General features: G+C 41.2%; 2 protein-coding genes across 3 annotated transcripts in view; both read left to right on the top strand.

Annotated features, from left to right (window-relative positions):
- The window catches only part of LOC311596929 (serine protease inhibitor Kazal-type 10-like), a 16,393-nt gene extending 8,541 nt beyond the window's left edge, over positions 1-7,852 (top strand). For both annotated transcript variants that reach the window (XM_084780839.1, XM_084780840.1), the window contains exons 2-5: positions 4,779-4,855; positions 5,841-5,884; positions 6,579-6,694; positions 7,666-7,852. In XM_084780839.1, the coding sequence (XP_084636965.1) occupies positions 4,779-4,855; positions 5,841-5,884; positions 6,579-6,694; positions 7,666-7,711 (283 nt within the window). In that variant the 3' untranslated portion in view covers positions 7,712-7,852. The remainder of the gene's footprint in view (positions 1-4,778; positions 4,856-5,840; positions 5,885-6,578; positions 6,695-7,665) is intronic.
- Positions 7,853-13,988: 6,136 nt separating this feature from the next.
- LOC311595906 (serine protease inhibitor Kazal-type 10-like) lies at positions 13,989-18,651 on the top strand. Its single transcript, XM_084778999.1, has 4 exons — positions 13,989-14,250; positions 15,544-15,587; positions 17,435-17,550; positions 18,518-18,651. The coding sequence occupies exons 1-4, from the start codon at positions 14,184-14,186 to the stop codon at positions 18,561-18,563; spliced, it is 273 nt and encodes a 90-aa protein (XP_084635125.1). The 5' UTR covers positions 13,989-14,183; the 3' UTR covers positions 18,564-18,651.
- Positions 18,652-21,360: the final 2,709 nt, after the last annotated feature.

Genomic DNA, 21,360 nt, shown 5'->3' with positions numbered 1-21,360 from the left:
TTGATGGCTAAGCAGTGCACAGCAGTTTGTTGGAAGTTAGAGAGACCTATTTTAAAAAGCCAATAAAGCACTCAAACTGCTTATCCCTTCCTTACTAAAATTAAAAGCACAAATTTGGCAGACAAAGCAAGCAATGATTTATGAACCTCACACACACACATGCACACGTACAATCAATAGACAAACAAGACATATCCCAAAGACACCATTCATCCACATATTTGTAAACATACAGATATAAATATGTTCATGCATGCATGCATACATACAATATATTCAGACAATTAGACACATAGACAGTCAGACACATTTTTGGATGGAGCAGATGGCTTCAACAACTGTATAATTCTGTCTTGGATTTTTATACACTCTAATACAAAGGTTCTTTATGAAAAAAATTACCTCATTTAAAAACAGATATAATTGTTACATAAAGAAGGAGTTGCAGTTGAAAGAAAGAGCATAAAAGAAAGCAGCAGAATCGGAGAAGTGCTTTAACACAGACGGGAGCCAAACCAACCGGTGCCACAAATGGCCTATTTTGAAAGTGCTTGCTTTGACACCAGAGCAGAGCCTTCTGAGCTCCCTAATAAGCAACCGGTGCCACAAAGGGTCTACCTGACAAAGTTCAGACTTAAAGAGATAAAGAGCTTTAGCCTCACCAGAGATAGCGTTACCTAGCAACGGACAGCCCCAGCAGGGGGAACAAAGGAAGTTAAGCCATGGGTGGTCTTGGCACCCTTTTCTGCTTGAGGGACACTTGGAGGAAAAAAGGTCCTCAGATCAAGACTGCAGGGTCACTCCTGAGACCTTGGATTTGGGAGATTGAGTGCGACCCAGGCCAGAGCTGAATTACAGATTCCTCTTGCATTTACAGTGGTTTCCTATGGTGGTTTTCTGTTTTTGTGGGGGATCAAATTTGGGAGTAGCACAGTAGGACTATTGATCCTAATATCTAACTAGATACTTTGTTTATTATAAGTTCAAAGCAGTGGTTTTTAAGTACATGCTCATAACGAGTTAACAGCAGAAGTTGTATCTTTTTCTTATTTCAAATGTGCATTATGTGTTCAAAGCAAGTTTTTTATGTCAAAGTTTTTCTAAGAAATATGCAAGTCTTGTCTTGTATAGCTAACCATTTATTCTTTGTTTCTATATTCATATGGTCTTTCTTATTGTGAATGTATCTCCATGACTATTAATTTGTTTCAATCTTATTTTCCTTCTTGGTGTAAATCAAGTACTTGACGTACGGAGGTTCACAGAGATCCTAGCAGTTTTTGCTATGCTGCAAGAAAACTTTAAGATTACTTGAATCAAATCAGAAATTCTTTAAAATCATCATCAGGGATTATGAAATCATTGATTTGTTTAAATAACAACATGTCACAAAAGTACATCTTCAAAATAATCTTCTGGAAATCTGCCCAACAGAGTGAAACAATAGACAAGGGAGGGGGCCTCTGCCACGTCAGATGTATGAGACAACCATGGAAAGGCAGTATAGCAGCAAGAAGCAGTCTTGAGACAAGATCTTTGGGGCCTTGCCTAAACCAGGGATACACCCATTTGTCTGCCTTGCAAAAAACGAGTGGGCTGCCTCCCGGAAGCTCACTGGCTTGCTTCTGCCAATCCAGCATGCAACTGCTCCCAGCAATGATCATGTGGCTTGCTTTCTTTCTTTCTTTCTTTCTTTCTTTCTTTCTTTCTTTCTTTCAGTTTGTTTATATGGTAGATAATATTGATGTATTTTTGTATATTGAACCACCCCTGCAAGCTTGGGATAAAACCTTCTTGATCATGGTGGATGATATGTTTAATGTGTTCTTGGATTTGATTTGCGAGTATTTTATTGAAGTCAAAACCAAACAATGGAGGGAAAAGCATCTTCAACAAATGGTGTTGGTCTAACTGGATGTCTATATGTAGAAAAATGAAAATAGATCCATATCAATCATCCTGCACAAATCTCAAACACAAGTGGATCAAAGACCACAACATAAAACCAGAAACACTAAATCTATTAGAAGAGAAAGTGGGGAAGGTTCTTGAACTCAATGACACAGGAGACAATTTCCTGAGCAAAACACCAATAGCTCAGGCCCTAACATAAGCAATTGATAAATGGGATCTCATGAAACCAAAAATCTTCTGTAAGGCAAAGGATACTGTCAACAGAACAAAAGAACAGCCTACAGACTGGGAAAAGATCTTCACCAATCCTACATCTGACAAAGAGCTAATATTCAAAATATATAAAGAACTCAGGAAATTAAACACCAACAAACCAAAAAAAATTGGGGTACAGAGTTAAACAGAGAATTCTCATCAGAGGAGTATCAAATGTCTGAGAAGCACTTAAATAAATGCTCAATGTCCTTACTCATCAAGGAAATGCAAATTAAAACAACTGAGATTCCATCTTATGCCCATAGAATGGCTAAGATAAAAAACACAGTGACGGCAGATGTTGGCAAGGATGTGGAGAAAGGAGAACACTCCTCCATTGGTAGTAGGAGTTCAAACTTGTACAACCACTCTGGAAATCAGTCAGAGATTTCTCAGGAAATTGGGGAATAGCTCTACCTGAAGACCCACTCCTGGGAATATACCCAAAAGATGTTCCACCATACAAGGACATTTGCTCAACTATGTCCATAGCCACTTTATTCCTAATACCAGAAACAGGAAACAACTCAGATGTCCCTCAACAGAAGAATGGACAAAGACAAAGTAGTACATTTACACAATAGAATACTACTCAGCTATTGAAAAAAAGGGAAATTGTATAGTTTGCGAGCAAATGAATGGACCTAGAAAATATCATCCTTTGAGCATATACAGGGGGAAGAGGTCCTCCTCAGTCACAGTCAGGGGAAAATGGGAGGGAGGGAGGAATGAGAGGATACAAGGGATGGGATAACAATTAAGATGTAATATGAATAAATTAATAAAGTATATTAAAAGTAAAAAAAAAAAAAAAAGAAAGAAAATATCATCCTGAGTGAAGTAGCCGAGACCCAGAAAGACACACATGGTATGTACTCACAGTTGGATTTTAGGCATAGAGTACAGGATAACCATACTATAATTCACAGACCCAAAGAAGGTAATAACAAGAAGGACCCAAGGTAGGATGCTTAAATCTCACTCAGAAATGGAAGTAGAATATACAGCAAAAAATGGTTAAAGGGAACAGGGTAGGAATGGGCACACGAAGAGAAATGAGGGTCAATATCAGGCTTGGAGAGAGTGGGAACAAGAAGACAAAGGCTCTCAGAGAGAAGAGAAATCTTAGGTGAGGGATTCTCTGTAACACGCTGAAGAGCTATGACAAGGTAGTCTCCTGGGAGGACATGAAGGTGACTCTAGCTGAGATTCCTAGTAGCAGGATCATGGACACTGAAGAGGCCACCCTCTACTAGCAACACATGACTCCTACCAGAAGGAGGAGAACACCAACGTACCCACAAAAATGTTGACCCAATACTTAGCCTGTCTACAAGATGTACAGGGGAAAAAAATAAGGCAGAGACTGAGGAAATGTCCAACCAATGCCTGACCCAACCTGAGACCCTCCCCATGGGAGACAGAGAGCCTCTGACATTGTTAACAGTGTTCTGCTATGCTTACCGGTGAGAGCCTAGTATAGCTGTCCTCTAGTGGCTCCACTTAGCAACAGAGATGTATGGCCAAACACTGGATGGAGTCCAGAGAGTTCTAAGGAAGAGTGGATGGAAGGATAGAAAGACTCATATGGGACAGGAGCTCTACAAGAAGACCAGCAGCCAACTAACCAGTCTCCGGGGTGGGGGCAGTGGGGAGGGAGGCTATGGAGACTGAAGCTCCAACCAAGGACCATGCATGTAACCCACAGGCAGCTTGATCCTCATAAGGGTCCCCTAGTAAGGAGAATGGGGGCTGGTTCTGGCATGGATTCTGTTGCCTGCTTTTTGATCACTTTCCCCTGGTGGGGCTGCCTGTAAAGACCACATAGGAAGAGGATGTGCTCAGGCCTCACGCAATTCGATATGGTGGGGGTGGGTGAGTAAAGGGGGCTTCCCTTCTCTGAGGGGTGGAGGAGAGGGGTAGGAGAAACAAGGAGGGAGTGTGAGGCCTGGAGTGGAGGAGAGAGGGGGTTATGACTAGGATGTAAAGTGAATAATTGAAAAACAAGAGCAAGTATCTTGTGAGCTATTTGGCAGCCTCCAGAAAGAACACAGACTTCTGCTATGACTGATCTGTGCTGGAGTTTTGATCTTGTTCCCGAACAAGGTTCTCAATAAAAAGGCAATAGAACAGCAGCTGGAGGGAAGTGACAGAGAAGAGAAGGCAAGCAAAACATCGTTAGTGCCCAGAGCTGTTGGAGTCTCCACTAACTTTGCTGTTCCAGAGAGAGGACACAGACACCACTGGAGATTGTCCAGGAGCCTAAGGTTGCCTTAACAATTTCTTATGGTCCTTCTTTCTAAAAGAACTATTCCTGCAATACTGAGATTACAATGTGATATGTCTTGAAGTGCAGTGAGTCTCCTGCTTAGCTGAGCCATTAGCAGGGAGAATAAATCATGCTTTACAGGAACAATGTGGGCATCTCAGGTCCCTGCGAGGATGATGAGCGTCGGCCTTCTGTGTCTTATTGATTATGAGGTTCAGTAAAAGAACAAAAGAAGATTCGTGTTAACCGTAATTAGGAATCTGGGGAAGGGCTGTGTGGTAGTTCCCTGATCTGTAAGAATGGAAATGTGTCATAGTTTCTCTTAATGATTCTTCCACAGGCTTGATAAAATGCCTTCCTCTTTATTATGGATTAAAATTGTTTTCATCCTGGCCTTGGTGCTTCCCCTTTATTATGGTAAGTACATTTTCTACCATCCCCCATCCCAGGCATATAATGCTGGAAACACCCATTGTAGCTCAGGACTTTGAAACTGGGATCAGAAGCATCCACCTGATGAAATGAAAAGCATTATGTTACAAATTTTCTGTAGAACTTACACCAATGAATTGTTTTTACTCATGTCCTGTCATAGAGAACAGGAGCGTAGGAAGTGTCCTAGACTCAGTAGTAGAACTGGTCACAACAGTGTGTGCCCAGAAAGCCAGATCCTCAAAGACCTGAGGAAGGAGAATTGCTTGTGTCCAACAAGTCCAGGCCATCTTGGACAGGACAGAGACTATCTCTTTTAAAAGCAAATCTTAAGAATAATACTTTGGATTTTTTATGTTGTTATTATTGATCTTTGGTCAGAGATACTTACCCCACTCCCATATTGTAGGATGTGATCCAGTGTGGGGAAATGTAGCATATGAGATGTGCAGCGTCTTCCAAATCTGCTGTTCTTGACATTGTCTTTGGTTGTTGTCAGCTGAGTCCTGTAAGCCCAGGTCTGTGCTTAGAGAGAAAACTCAGTGATTCCTCTCACTGAGCAGCCCTAAAGTTCAGAGGACATAAAGGAATTATGAAAGATTAGACCTAGACTAAATCTTAATAATGAAATAGTAGTCAGTTTTCCTACATGTCTTTATGCAAGGCAAAGAGAGTGACTTTCTTACGCGGCATTATTCCTCTCCTTATGCTGTTTCACATATGAGGAAAACCTATGGTGTCTTTGAAAGGAAAGCTTGAGAAATTAGTGAACAATGACGTTTCCATTTTCAACTCATTCTACACATACATTATTTTACTGTTCCCACAAATTCTCAGCTCCTTACTTTGAAGGTCATGAAAAAGCAATTTGCACAGGTTACTTCCTCCACCCGCTGTGGTACTTCACATTGTGGACTGTATTTTCTCATTTTTTGTATCCTTGACTTCTTTTTTTGTCTGCTGTTTTCAGAAACTACTTTTGTATCCTCAAGGGAAACCCGTGATAAGGTACTGGTAAGTTAACACTGCTTAATTTGGCAATTTTGTAGAAGCCAGAAGGGTTGAGGACACCATTGGGATCACAGTCCACAGCATCTCCTGAGCAGGGCTCATAAGGGCTCAGAGAGACTGAAACAGCAACCACAGGGCCTGCAAGGGCCTGGGCTAGGTCCTCTGCCTGCATGTTGTGATGTTAGCTTGGTGTTTTTGTGGGACTTCTAACATTGGGAGATGGGGTGTCTCTGACTCCTTCACCCCCTTTTGGGACCTGTTTACTCCTACCAGGTTCCCTTTTCCAGCCTTGATATATGGGTTTGTGCTTAGTTTTATTGTCACTTATCTCAATAATACAATATATTTGATCTGGCCAGATTGCCCAGTGGATAAAGGTGTCTGCCACCAAGCCCAATGACCTGAGTTCAATCCCCAAGACCTATACGGTAGAAGAGACTAACTCCTCCAAATTTTCCTCTGACCTCTACCTAAATGTTGTGTCATGCATGTGCATATGCATGCATGAACATGCACACACATCTGTGCACAATACACAAAATAAATAAATGTAATTATGTATGTACAGCTCATTTGAGTTTGGTTGCCACAATGTTTGTATTTAAAACTTAATATTGAACCATTCTGTTGTGTGTCTTTTTCCCTACACAAAGATATCTATAGGATAAACCTTGCATTGTCTCTCCATGTCTGACAGTCGTACTGCAAACACTACCACAGAACCACGATTCAGTGTGGCAGAGAATGGAGACCGATTTGTGCAACTAATGGACTCACCTATGGCAATAAATGTATTTTCTGCAATGCAATGAGGTAAGAACAGGTGATTAAATATTGGCTTTTCTTAAGTAATAGGGAAATTGTAAGGACATGATAGAAAACCTTGTTTCTGATGACCAAGACATAACATACACAAACAATAAACTCTGTTTCCACTAAAGCCAGAGATCTCACGTGCAGCTTTCCTTTAATTTCTTATTTGCAAACCTGATTTTTCATTTGACCCTTCAGTGTAACTCTAATGAGCACTCTACAAATGTACCCACCGGTTAATTTAAGTGGATTATAAGGAACTGCTAAAAGCAGCATGCTGGTGAACAAGATGACACAGTTCCAAACTCAGGTCCTGAATAGAAAGATCCCTCTGAAGGAGCAGAATACTTAAGCCTAGACCTGGGAAATCCATCACAGCTGAATCCAATGCTAAGGAGGGAGCTCTCTGGGGACCACCTTTGTCTACTGACCTTGTTGACAGCTTCCTGACACTGCTAGGGGCCAGCGCAGCCCAGGAGCACTTCCACTTCCGCTCTCCCTCCTCCCTGCCGCATCATCTGAGTCACATTCTCCTCAGCGATGTGCTAACAACTCCTTAATGAACTCCAATAAACCCACACACATGTTCTTTTTACCTTAATTCAGCTGCATTCCTCTCTTTCTCTCTCTATAATCATTTCTGCATACTTAATCCCCCAAAATATATTCTGCCTCTAGAGAATCACTGTGATGATTTCTAGTCCTCTTCTCCTTTGGGTCTGAGATGCTCTAAAGCTGAGTCAGGACTGGGCTTCTAGGAAAAGTCAGCTCCCCCCAGATGAGAGATAGGACACATGCAAGGGGGAGAATTTGTGGGATGCAGCAGCTTGTAGGTGGAGGGTGGATCTCCTCATCAATATATGTCAAGTCCTCCTCATTGTAAAGCAATTAATGCAATGCAACTTACAAGAGCTAATGGAAATGGTGGCTCAGTTCTGTGTTTTTTTTTCTTATGACTGCTTTGTTTACAGAAGCGCTACAAGAAAAATTAGTTTTTGGCATCGTGGTGAATGCTGACTTTTGTACAGATCATACTATGTGCAAGGTCTTGTCATCGTCCCTTTTCATAGTGGATCCTGCAGTCAAGTAGAATTTTCTCAATTGATGCTTCACATTTCTAGACAATAAGTGAAGCCTTCTGTGATTGATAAAGTGAAATATAGAGTATTGAAGAATTTCTCCAACCTGTGATTGAAAGATTTTATTTCAATTATTTAATTATTGGTTTAAAATTGTTATCTTAATTTTGTGTTTGATAATATTCAGTTTGATTTGTAATCATAAATGTTTCATTCAATAAAATGTTAAATAAATTTTATCTTTATTAAGAATCCTTTCTCTTGGAGGCAAATGATTAAAGTAAGTGAACACTTCTAGAAATTGTAATTTGTTGATGCAAAAAACACCGCTCTCACCTTGAAGGGAATAAGATTTTTTTTGAGCCATTATAGGTATGTGAACACTATTACCCAAAATTCCATGTTTCATCATGGACATGCTGTCATTGACTTTATAGTCTTACTGAACAAAGAATGTCATAAATCAAGGGAAGTTTAAAATACAGTAGTGGGTCCATCAGAGAGGCGGCTACAGTGAGATAGCAGAAGCTCTTCTTCATCTGTGGTGGTTTGAGTGAGCATGGCCTCACAGGTCCATCTGTTTCAATGATTGGTCCCCAGTTGGTGGAACATTTGAGGAAGGATTAGAAGGCATGGCCTGGTTGGAGGAGGTGTGTTACTTTGGTGGGCTTTAAGATTTAAAAAGCCCACATCATTCCAGTTGATTTGGCTTCCTCTCTCTCCCTCTCCCTCCCCCTTCCTCTGCCCTTCTCTCCTCCTGGATTTTTATTTTTAAGTTTATTTATTATTATGTATACAGTGTTGTCTGCTTGTATACCTGCAGGCCAGAAGAGGGCATCAGGTTACATTATAGATGGTTGTGAGCCACCATGTGGTTGCTGGTAATTGAACTCAGGACCTTTGGAAGAGCAGGCGGTGCTCTTAACCACTGAGCCATTTCTCTAGCCCCTCCTGGACCTTTAAAAATCTTTTATTCTGGAACAGATATATGATTCATCCACCACCCTCAGAAAGAACTTAGTAGATTGTTAGCAATGACCACCACCCTTAGAAAGAATTTGGAGAAGCAGATTGTTAGTAAAGGTATGTTAAGATGCTTTTGTTGGCGGCTTCGACTTAGCAAATCTTAGGGAACAAACTAGTTTTCAAGAAGGCACACTTTTAATTATTGAATGGGGGATGTTTTTAAGGTCATGGAACAAAAACAATGGCAGCCAAACTATTACCAACTGACATGCCTTTCTTGACAAAGCTGGGCTGGTGATCAAGGTGATGATTAATTTCTTGTGCCCCTTTTTGCCCTCAGCTTCCTGATATGATTTAATAAAAAATTGTTAATGAGTAGATATGCACCCTGAGGACTTAAAGTAGAAATGACTGGATGTTTTTATATAAAACTTTAGATTTATGATTCTTCTAAGATGCTTATAAGATTACTTTTAAAGATAAATAATAAGGTAATTGATTTTGTTTCTTTGTAACTGAAAATTGCAGCATGCCAGTGAGAAGAGTGGGCTGAGGAAATTACCTAGCTTGCTTACATTTTGTTAACCTACAACAAGTTGCTTAGTTGTGAATGTATCTGGGTTCTTGGGATACTATTTTTATCTGTACTATGTAATGTTTATTCATGCAAGGGTATCGGGAAACGTATTTTTCTACATATACTCATTGCAATCAATTCCTTAAAGAAGAATCTAACTACATTGTGATTTTTGTACTGCTTGAAATCTTTTGCTGAGATATATAAGCTGTGAGAGAAAAAAAAAACATGTTGAAGCTTGCTTGTTAGGGCTTGCTTCTTGGAGTTTGCTGCATCCACCAAATGGATGGATGTGTGTGTGTGTGTGTGTGTGTGTGCGCGCACACGCGCACACGCTTGCGCGCCTTTGTGTATGTGTGCATGTGTGTACGTGTTTGTCTGTGTGTGATGTGTGTACCTGTGAGTGCATGTGTGTGTATGGTGTGTGCATGTGTGTGCCTGTGTGTGTATGGTGTGTATATGTGTGAGTGTGTGCATGTGTATGTGTGTGTGCACATAATATTGTCTTTATCAAAAGTCATGAGGTGGTATTTGGCAGTATTTGTAGAGAATGTTCTAGTCTAGTCTCTATTGTACTCCATTCCATTGATCTACATGTCCAAGCAGTGATTCATCTGGGAAAAATGAACAATTTCAGGTACATTTGTCCCATTGAAAGGCATCAGTTTCTTTGTCAAGCCATCTTAAATTCATTGTTTGTAAGGATCTGGGTTACTTTGATGTATGAACTCTCTTTCCTCTATGACTATGTAAAAAAAAAAATAGCAATGTTCAGTAATTTCCCATGTACCTGGAATATCTCTCCCTTTGTTATTTCCACACTTGCTCCAAGTGGTAGCCGGCAGACATGGAATAGAGGGCTGCTTCAGGCTAGCTCAACCCACACCAATGTACAGGACAAGGTACAATCTTCTTCCTAGGAACGGCTTTTCAGGCTTCAGTTGCAACTGGCACTTGTACCCTATTTGCTCTTTCATTCTCACTTGTAAAATTTTATGTTATTAGTTCATATGCATGGATGTTTTACTTGCTTTTATTTCTGTAAAACCCAATTGAGCCAGGTGCCCACAGAAACAGATGAGATTGTGTATCTAAACTACTGTTCTATTGCTGTCAAGAGACACCATGGTTAGGGAAATTCTTATAGAGGAAAATATATAAGTGGTGGCCTTGCTTACCATTTCAGAGTGTCAGTCCATTGCCATCATGTTGGGTAGAGATACAGCAGGCAGGCATGGTGCTGGAGAAGTAGCTAAGAGCTTTACCTCCTGATCCAAAGAGAGCAGGGAAAGAGAGAGAGACAGAGAGAGAGAGAGAGAGAGAGAGAGAGAGAGAGAGAGAGAGAGACAGAGAGAGAGAGAGAGAGAGAGAGAGAGAGACAGAGACAGAGACAGAGAGAGAGAGAGAGAGACAGAGAGAGAGAGAGACAGAGAGAGAGAGACAGAGAGACAGAGACAGAAAGAGAGAGACAGACACAAAGACACAGAGAGAGACAGACAGAGAGAGACAGAGAGACAGAGAGGGAGAGAGAGACAGAGACAGAGAGAGACACAGAGAGAGCCAGAGAGACAGAGAGAGACAGAGAGAGACACAGAGACACAGAGAGACAGAGAGAAAGAGAGAGAGAAAGACAGAAAGAGAGAGACAGACACAAAGACAGAGAGAGAGACAGAGAGACAGAGAGGGAGAGAGAGTGACAGAGAGAGAGAGAGTGACAGAGAGAGAGAGAGAGACACAGAGAGACACAGAGAGAGAGACAGAGAGAGAGAGAGACAGAGAGAGAGACAGAGAGAGACACAGAGACACAGAGAGACAGAGAGAGACACAGAGACACAGAGAGACAGAGAGAAAGAGAGAGAGAAAGACAGAAAGAGAGAGACAGACACAAAGACAGAGAGAGAGACAGAGAGACAGAGAGGGAGAGAGAGTGACAGAGAGAGAGAGAGAGTGACAGAGAGAGAGAGAGAGACACAGAGAGACACAGAGAGAGAGACAGAGAGAGAGAGAGACAGAGAGAGAGACAGAGAGAGACACAGAGACACAGAGAGACAGAGAGAAAGAGAGACAGAGAGAGAAAGAGAGAGACAGACACAAAGACAGAGAGAGAGACAGTCAGAGACAGAGAGACAGAGAGGGAGAGAGAGAGAGAGAGAGAGAGAGAGAGAGAGAGAGAGAGAGACAGAGAGAGAGAGACAGAGACAGAGACACAGAGACACAGACACAGACAGAAAGAGACAGAGACACAGAGAGACAGAGACAGAAAGAGAGAGACAGAAACAAAGACAGAGAGACAGAGAGGGAGAGAGAGTGACAGAGAGAGGGGGGGGGCAGGGGACTAGGACTGGCATGGGCTTTTGAAATTTCATACCTAACTTCAGTGACATACCTCTGCCATCTCCTAATCTTTCTCAAACAGTTCATCCACAAGGGACTAGACATTCACATATATACGCTTTTTAGGGCCATTGTCATTCAAACCACAATAATGTTGGGATTCCTTGGAAGTAGGGTTACAGAAGGTTGCCAGCCATGCGGTCTCTGGGAATTGAACCCAGGCCCTCTGGAAGAGCAGTCAGACCCCTTAACTGCTGACTCATCCCTGCACTCCCTGATTCTGCTTTCACCAGCATCCTATCTAACAATGGGAGGCAGCAGGTATTTGAATATTTCAGAACAGGAGGGAGAAATTATTTTTATTATTTTCAGGATAAATAAAGGATGTCTGAGGTGATAGAGGTGCCAGTTCCCGTGACCTGTCCCCTCACTTGCATATCATACACGCTGAACTATTACACTGCATCCCACAAACGTGTGCAGTTACCACAAATACAGACGAAAGCACAGAAAGCAGAATGGGGATCCCATAAAGACTGCTAAGAGCTGGTGAGGACCGAGGGGGTCCGCTCATTGTGCTTTTGTGCAGGAGGGACATCAGTGTGCTGTGGACTTCAAGACTGTACAAGCACTCTGAAGCTTTGCATCATAAGGTCATTATAGCTTTGGTAACATATGTCTCCACCATTTAAAAATTACTCAATATAAACATGTGTTACACAAGCATCATATCATATTCCATTATTTTATACAACCTGTACTTTGGTTATTTTTATTTTGCTTAATGATAAATTTAACACAATGTAGAAAGTATGAGGGAATTTATCTAGGGGAAGAATGACAACTTAGAGGGAGAGGGAGAAAGAGAATGTAAGAGATAAGACATAAAATAGACTTTTATAGAGATGTCCCATGTAACACTGCAATGCACAGTGAGTGTGCAAGATGAAATTCGCTCTACATGTGTGTACCTATAAACACATACATATGTATAAATATCAGTAAATATATAAACATGACTCACTGTGATCCATGTTTGTTTATCTTTCTAATGACTTCTACATAACAACCTATTTTTTACAAAGATGGTTTGGGCATGGTGGCACAAACAGGAATCCCAGGCGTCAGGTGGCAAGATTTCTGAATTCAACCCAGGCGGTGCTACACAGTGAGACCACTGAGGATTATGAAGCCTGGTTATAGTGTACAGGTCAGAGACAGGGTTAGAACTCAGGAACTGCAACTTCCCAAGCTTTCCCAGATGTCAGGCTCTGAAGAAGTTTAACGATGAATTTCAGGAATCCCTACATCATGGCCTACCGTGCCTGTCACTTCATTCTAGGACACAGGAGGTTATGGACTTTTGTAACCTAGGACACTGTCCCCTGTGGCTCAGCTGCCCTCCTTGTCATCCTTTCCTCCTTTCTGCCATTGGCATCCTGTCTCCATCCTCCAGCCAGGACTCCCTGCCCTGGCTGCTGTGAGACTCTTCCAGGGACCTTTTCAAACACACCACAGCCCAGGCTTCTCACACAAGCAGATTCACTGTTAGCACTGTGGAAAGGGACATTGGTTAAAAAGTCTCCAGCTGTAAATTTGTGCTACAGCATTTCAAGTCCCAAAGTGGGATGCTGGTATGCACCTTAAAACAAAACATCCAATAAAAATAAAATTTCCTGTTGAGCCTGCCAGGTATAACCATATCAGTTTTATCTTAGTATTCAATCCAATGTTTCTGACAAAACCATGGATAGAATTGTCCAGTCCCAGGTCTTTAAATTTATCCTTCTTTTCTCTTCTATTCTCTTGTCCTTTACCCAATAGCTTGAGGTCCTTTCACACACCCCCTCACTTGCTTTCACTTTCCTGCATCTCTGGGTAAATCAGGCCAAACTGTACCTAACTTTCTGCTGAGATAACTATGAGGAACAAGTGAGGTGTATCTTGTGAGCTATTTGGCAGACTAGAGGGGGAACACAGACTTCTGCTATGACTGATCTGTGCTGGAGTTTTGATCTTGTTCCTGAACAAGGTTCTCAATAAAAAGGCAATAGAACAGCAGCTGGAGGGAAGTGACAGAGAAGAGAAAGCAAACAAAACATCGTTAGTGCCCAGAGCTGTTGGAGTCTCCACTAACTAACTTTGCTGTTCCAGAGAGAGGACACAGACACCATTGGAGACTGTCCAGGAGCCTAAGGTTGCCTTAACAAATTTTCAAGGTCCTTTTTTCTAAAAGAATCATTCCTGCAATTCTGAGATTACAAAGTGCAGTGAGTCTCCTGCTTAGTGAGCCATTAGCAGGGAGAATAAATCATGCTTTACAGGAACAATGTGGGCATCTCAGGTCCCTGCGAGGATGATGAGCGTCGGCCTTCTGTGTCTTATTGATTGTGAGGATCAGTAAAAGAACAAAAGAAGATTCGTGTTAACCATAATTAGGAATCTGGGGAAGGGCTGTGTGGTAGTTCCCTGGTCTGTAAGAATGGAAATGTGTCATAGATTCTCTTAATGATTCTTCCACAGGCTTGATAAAATGCCTTCCTCTTTATTATGGATTAAAATTGTTTTCATCCTGGCCTTGGTGCTTCCCCTTTATTATGGTAAGTACATTTTCTACCATCCCCCATCCCAGGCATATAATGCTGGAAACACCCATTGTAGCTCAGGACTTTGAAACTGGCATCAGAAACATCCACCTGATGAAATGAAAAGCATTATGTTACAAATTTTCTGTAGAACTTACACCAATGAATTGTTTTTACTCGTGTCCTGTCATAGAGAACGGGAGCGTAGGAAGTGTCCTAGACTCAGTAGTAGAACTGGTCACAACAGTGTGTGCCCAGAAAGCCAGATCCTCAAAGACCTGAGGAAGGACAATTGCTTGTGTCCAACAAGTCCAGGCCAACTTGGACAGCACAGAGACTATCTCTTTTAAAAGTAAATCTTAAGACTAATACTTTGGACTTTTATGTTGTTATTATTGATCTTTGGTCAGAGATATTTACCCCACTCCCATATTGTAGGATGTGTTCCAGTGTGGGTAAATGTAGCGTATGAGATGTGCAGCGTCTCCAGATCTGCTGGTCTTGACATTATTTTTGGTTGTTGTCAGCTGAGTCCTGTAAGCCCAGGTCTGTGCTTAGAGAGAAAACTCAGTGATTCCTCTCACTGAGCAGCCCTAAAGTTCAGAGGAAATAAAGGAATTGTGAAAGATTAGACCTAAGATACTAACTCTTTTTTTTTTTAATTTTTAAAAATTTATTCTTGTTACATCTCAATGGTTATCCCATCCCTTGTATCCTCCTATTCTTCCCTCCCTCCCATTTTCCCCTTATTCCCCTCCCCTGTGACTGTTCCTGAGGGGGATTACCTCCCCCTGTATATGCTCATAGGGTATCAAGTCTCTTCTCGGTAACCTGCTGTCCTTCTTCCGAGTGCCACCAGGTCTCCCCCTCCAGGGGGCATGGTCAAATGTGAGGCACCAGAGTACGTGAGAAAGTCCTATCCTACTCTCCACTCAAGTATGGAGAGTGTTCTGACCATTGGCTAGATGAAATAGTAGTCAGTTTTCCTACATGTCTTTATGCAAGACAAACTGAGCGACTTTCCTACGAGGCATTATTCCTCTGCGTATGCTATTTCACATACGAAGAAAAACTATGGTGTCTTTGAAAGGAAAGCTTGAGAAATTAGTGAACAATGACGTTTCCATTTTCAATTCATTGTACACATACGTTATTTAACTGCTCCCACAGATTCTCCCGTCCTTACATGAAGGTCATGAAAAAGCAATTTGCACAGGTTACTTCCTCCACCCGCTGTGGTACTTCATATTGCCGACTGTATTTTTCTTTGTTCATATTTTTCACTTCTTTTTTGTTTGCTGGTTTCAGAAACTACTTTTGTATCTTCAAAAAAAGTCCTTGGTCAGGCACCGGTAAGTTAACACTGCTCAATTTGGTAATTTTGCAGGAGCCGGTGGGGTTAGGGACACCATGGGGCCACAGTCCACAGAATCCACTAAGCAGGGCTCATAGGGGCTCACAGAGACTGAAACAGCGACCACAGAGCCTGCAAGGGCCTGGGCTAGGTCCTCTGCATGCATGTTGTGATATTTGCTTGGTGTTTTTGTGGGACTTCTAACATTGGGAGATGGAGTGTCTCTGATTCTTTCATGTGTTGGGGTCCTTTTTCTTCCTACTGCATTCTATAGTCTAGACTTGATATTAGGATTTGTGCCTAGTCTTACTGTAACTTGTTATGCTGTGTTTGGTTGATATCCTGGGTGGGGTAGGGAAGGTACTCTTTTTGAAGGGAAACAGAGAAGGAGTAGATCTGGGAAAGAGGGGAGGGAGAAGTGGGAGAATTGGAGGGAGGAGAAGCTGCCAATATAAGTTTTTAATTAAATTATATCAATTAAAATTATAGTATTTAAACTTAATTTTTAAAATTATATTAATTAAAATTATATTAATTAAAAATTATACATATATCTATGTTTTTTGAGTCAAGATTTCTCTGTGTAACAGCCCTGGCGGTCTCAGAACTCACTTTGTAGACCAGACTGGCCCCAAACTCACATAGATCCTCCCACCTCTGCTTCCCAAGTGACAGGATCAAAGACGTGCACCAATGTGTCCGATGTTTTAAATGTAATTTTTTATGTTAAACATCAGCAAACAAAATCTATAATAGAACAAACCTGGAGAAAATTAAAATCAAACAGCAATACTTATATTATTATCATACATGAAGGTCACACATGTCTTCCCAGAGGCTGGAGAGATGACTCAGAGGTTGAGAACACTTACTGCTCTTGTAGAGAAACAACATTGGTGCACACATGACAGCTCAGAACTATCCATAACTCCATTTAAATTGGGTCAACCATCTCCTCTGACCTCCATGGGCATATAAATGCCCAGGTGCACACACATACACATATACATAAATAATAATAATAGTCTTTCTATCACTATAGAGCTATTTAGCATTATTCAAAAATTCTATTAATGTACTGAATCCTTACTGTGTACAAGTATCTAATATATATTAAAAGATACTTAAAGTGGAAAGTTTTATTCTAGCAATGAAAGAAGGTTGAATAATCTATTTAAGAGTGGATTAATTATAATTTATTAAGTATTAATACCCTATGTTATATAGATGTGAAGAAGAACTCTAGCCCTAAACAACTAAGTAGATTAAAAAGTAATAAAGAAGTTGGAAAAGCAAATTCACCAGAAAATAAACACTATTGCCTTTTTCTGTAAATCACGAGTACTCTCACTATCAACATCTATATAAGATCTTACACGTCTGTACAAAAGCTCACATATATATGAGCATATGTGTCTATCATGAGTGGTTCAGAAGGACAAGAGACAGAAAGAATAAGTAAATAGATGGTTTTAAAAATTAAATATATCAATAATACAATATATTTGGTCTGTCAAGATTACTCAGTGGATAAAAATGCCTTACACCAAGACTGATGCCCTGAGTTCAATCTCCAGGTCTCTTAGGGTAGAAAGAGAGGCTGACTCCTGCAAATTGTCCTCAGCCCTCTACATGAGTGTTGTGGCATGCATGTGCATATGTTTGCATGAACACACACACACACACATACACACACACACACACACACACACATATAATTATATTTAAATTTGGGTACCCCAATGCTTATATTTAAAATTTAATATTGAACCATTCTGTTGTATGTCTCCCCCCTCCCAAGATCAGTGTATGATAAACCTTGCATTGTCTCTTTAATTCTAATAGCCAGACTGCAGTAAATACAACGTACCCCCATATGTCTGTACCAGAGAAAACGACCCAGTTTGTGGAACTAATGGAATCACGTATGGCAATGAATGTGCTTTCTGCAATGCAGTGAGGTAATAACATGTTTTGGCTTTTCCTAAGTAATAGGGAAACTATAAGGGACGTGATAAAAAAAAAAAAACCCTGTTTCTGATGACCTAGACATAACATACACAAACAATAAACTCTGTTTCCACTAAAGCCAGAGATCTCACGTGCAGCTTTCCTTTAATTTCTTATTTGCAAACCTGATTTTTCATTTGACCCTTCAGTGTAACTCTAATGAGCACTCTACAAATGTACCCACCAGTTAATTTAAGTGGATTATAAGGAACTGCTAAAAGCAGCATGCTGGTGAACAAGATGACACAGTTCCAAACTCAGGTCCTGAATAGAAAGATCCCTCTGAAGGAGCAGAATACTCAAGCCTAGACCTGGGAAATCCATCACAGCTGAATCCAATGCTAAGGAGGGAACTCTCTGGGGACCACCTTTGTCTACTGACCTTGTTGACAGCTTCCTGACACTGCTAGGGGCCAGCGCAGCCCAGGAGCACTTCCACTTCCACTCTCCCTCCTCCCTGCCGCATCATCTGAGTCACATTCTCCTCAGCGATGTGCTAACAACTCCTTAATGAGCACCAATAAACCCACACACATGTTCTTTTCACCTTAATTCAGCTGCATTCCTCTCTTTCTCTCTCCATAATCATTTCTGCATACTTAATCCCCCAAAATATATTCTGTCTCTAGAGAATCACTGTGATGATTTCTAGTCCTCTTCTCCTTTGGGTCTGAGATGCTCTAAAGCTGAGTCAGGACTGGGCTTCTAGGAAAAGTCAACTTCCCCCAGATGAGAGATAGGACACATGCAAGGGGGAGAATTTGTGGGATGTAGCAGCTTGTAGGTGGAGGGAGGATCTCCTCACCAATATATGTCAGGTCCTCCTCATTGTAAAGCAATTAATGCAATGCAGTTTGTAAGTGTTAATGAAAATGGTGGCTCAGCTCTGTGTTTTTTTCTATACTTCTTTATATACAGGACTTCTGCAGAAAGAATTGATTTTCGGCATCTAGGTGGATGCTGAATTTTGTATGGATCATACAATGTCTGTTTTCATAGTGGATCCTGCAGTCAAGTAGAATTTTCTCAATTGATGCTTCACATTTCTGGACAACAAGTGAGACCCTTCTGTGATTCATAAAGTGGAATCCAGAGTATTGAAGAATTTCTCTAACCTGTGATTGAAAGATTTTATTTCAGTTATTTAATTATCATCTTAAAATTGTTATCTTAATTTTGTCTTTCATAATATCTGTTATGATTTGTAATAGTAAATGTTTCATTCAATAAAATGTTAAATTTTGTCTTTATTAAGAGTCCTTAATCTTGGAGGCAGATGCTTAATGTAAACAAACACTTCTAGTAATTATAATTCATTGATGCAAAAAACACAGCTCTTACCTTGAGGAAATAGATTTTTTGAGCAGTTTTTGGTATTTGTAAACACAGACTTATGTTACCCAAAAATTCCATGTTCCAACATGGACACACTTTTATAAAGTTTATAGTCTTATCGAACAAAGAAAGTCATAAATCAAGGCAAGTTTAAAATACATTAGTGGGAGTAACTAAGACATCCTCAGATTCTATCTGATGACACTCTCAGTTTTTGTGCTGGTGAAAGCTAGTAATTGGTTGTTAGCAGATTTCCAAAGGTTTTATCCATTAGTCACAGGATGTTAGTTCTGGCACAGAGGAATGCATATTCAGGAGGCTAAAGCCAGCCTGATATAAGTCAATTAGCCTCTGGACAGACAACAGTTCAACCTCTCTACACCATTCTTTTTAATCAATTAATCAGCATCACGGATGCAGCTTCCTTTCAGTAATTAGCACTCACAAGTTTGGGTAGCATTTTCAAAGATGAATAAGTAAAGTACCATGTGAGTATCCATCACAGGTACATATCTAGAATCCTCTTTATACTTAACCTGAACATCTTGTGAGATTATCTGGGAACTAGAATTCTAGCTGGGACCTCCTGGCTGGGTACTGTGAGAGCCCAGCAGTCCAACAGACTCCTGATAGGGAACGGGCAGGGAGCAAGGCTCTCGGGGTTTCATGTAGTACTCCCTTAAGCAGTTAAGATAACCATCTTCCTGGTTCTTCTCCCTTTCCCAGATGAAGGCTTGGTGAGCTGTGTTCCCCTACTGGAAGGAACAGGTTGGTAGACCTTTCTTGGGGTAGCTCCTGTGGTGAGAACCAATCAGCTTCCCTTTGTCTGGATTATCCAAGCCCCTGGGATACCCCAAATTGGCCAGTTCTGATGGATTAAGGGAACTGATTGCATCAACAAATACAATTTTGGCTTCTTTCAGAAAAACTGGGACACCACCTTAGTCACCTGTCCAATTTGGGGAATAAGCTTCTTTTTTGTGCCTTGCAGTAGGTGTGTATTTCTGCTTTCATTCAAATCTAGCTAGATGCTGGGACCTTTCTTTTCCTGCCTTTTTATTCTCCAAATTAGTGGGGGGGAAAAAGACTTTGTTCCTCCCACCTAGGTAAGCTCCCCATGATGGGGTCAGTTTAGAGCCCATTGGCTGGGATGAATGCATGTCCTTGCCAAGGTAAACAGCATAGGGTTTTTTTGGGGGGGGAGGGGCTGCCCTTGTGAGCTTCCAGGGACCCTCTAATATCTTGGAATGAGGAGAAGGAAGGTGGTGATAGCTGGACTCCAGGCTGATGGTTTTGTTCCTTCTCTTTTTGAAAGGCTAGCAAGAAAACGGCCCTCTGCGCCTCACCCTCCCTCTAACGCGAATGCCTGTGTACTGGCAAGCAAAAGAATTCTTTCAGACTCTCCTTGCTGGAATGTTGAACTGGCAGCCAGTCCTGAGGGCTGAAATTGATGACATCCTGGAGTTAGTCTCTGCACTCTGGCTTTCAGGGAGACTACAAAGAGGAGATAGAATTTTATCCTTTTATCCTTGTAAGCGTAATCTTCTGGGATTATTTTAATATCTCTTCTCTAGTTTTACCTCGGTAGTTTGAATCAAAATGAAAGGGAGCACTAACAACTTAAGCAAGTTAAATTGTTTAGTGATATTAATGTAGGTGGATATCCTTATTGAAGAAGACTTGTGGACAGAGACCTTAGGTGTGGCTCACACTGGGGTGCAATCACACTGTGAAACCTGACCTAGGTGCTGGACCAAAACATGCCTCAGATCAAGTGCCAGGAGCTGGAGGGCTGGGAAGACACATTGACTATGCCTTAAGGATGGCAGGAGAGCTCCTTTTTTTTTTTTTTTTTTTTTTTTTTTTTTTTTTTTTTAGAATAAGTGGGAAAGAACATTACCTAAGATGGTATTGGGTCAACATTCTTTAAGGACTCCTGAGAAGTTACTCTTAGCCCTAAGACAGAGAAACCTTTGGTTTCTTTTAAACCTGCATTCCCCATCCATGGGACCAGTCCTGATGGCACTTAACCAGATTGTGATAATTGCCCTCTTTATAGGCCAAGGCCACTGTTCCAGGCATAGGGCTGAGAAAACACACAAGACATGGGTGACCTCCAGAGATTTCTCCCATTTTAGTTTCACTTCACAATGGGATTAGAAATATCTGGGATCTAGACAAAGCTTGTAGTGACCAGGGCTGTTAACCTCAGCTAAGCATGGACCCATCCTGCCACCCAAGCTCAAATCCAGAAGGCAAGATCACATCTCTTTGTGCTGTGATCTTCCATACCCTAAGCTTAAAATTGCCCCTAGAGACAGTAGCCTAAGAAGAAGGGAGGGAAAATAGCACTGCCCACCAAATTCCCTGCTTGCTCCTGCTTACAAATGGAGACTTCTAGATTGTCCCTGATTTTCAGATAACCT

The sequence above is a fragment of the Acomys minous genome, assembly GCF_964271855.1.
Source record: "Acomys minous genome assembly, chromosome: 4".
NCBI lineage: Eukaryota > Metazoa > Chordata > Mammalia > Rodentia > Muridae > Acomys > Acomys minous.
This window is presented reverse-complemented; position numbering and strand designations above follow the sequence as displayed.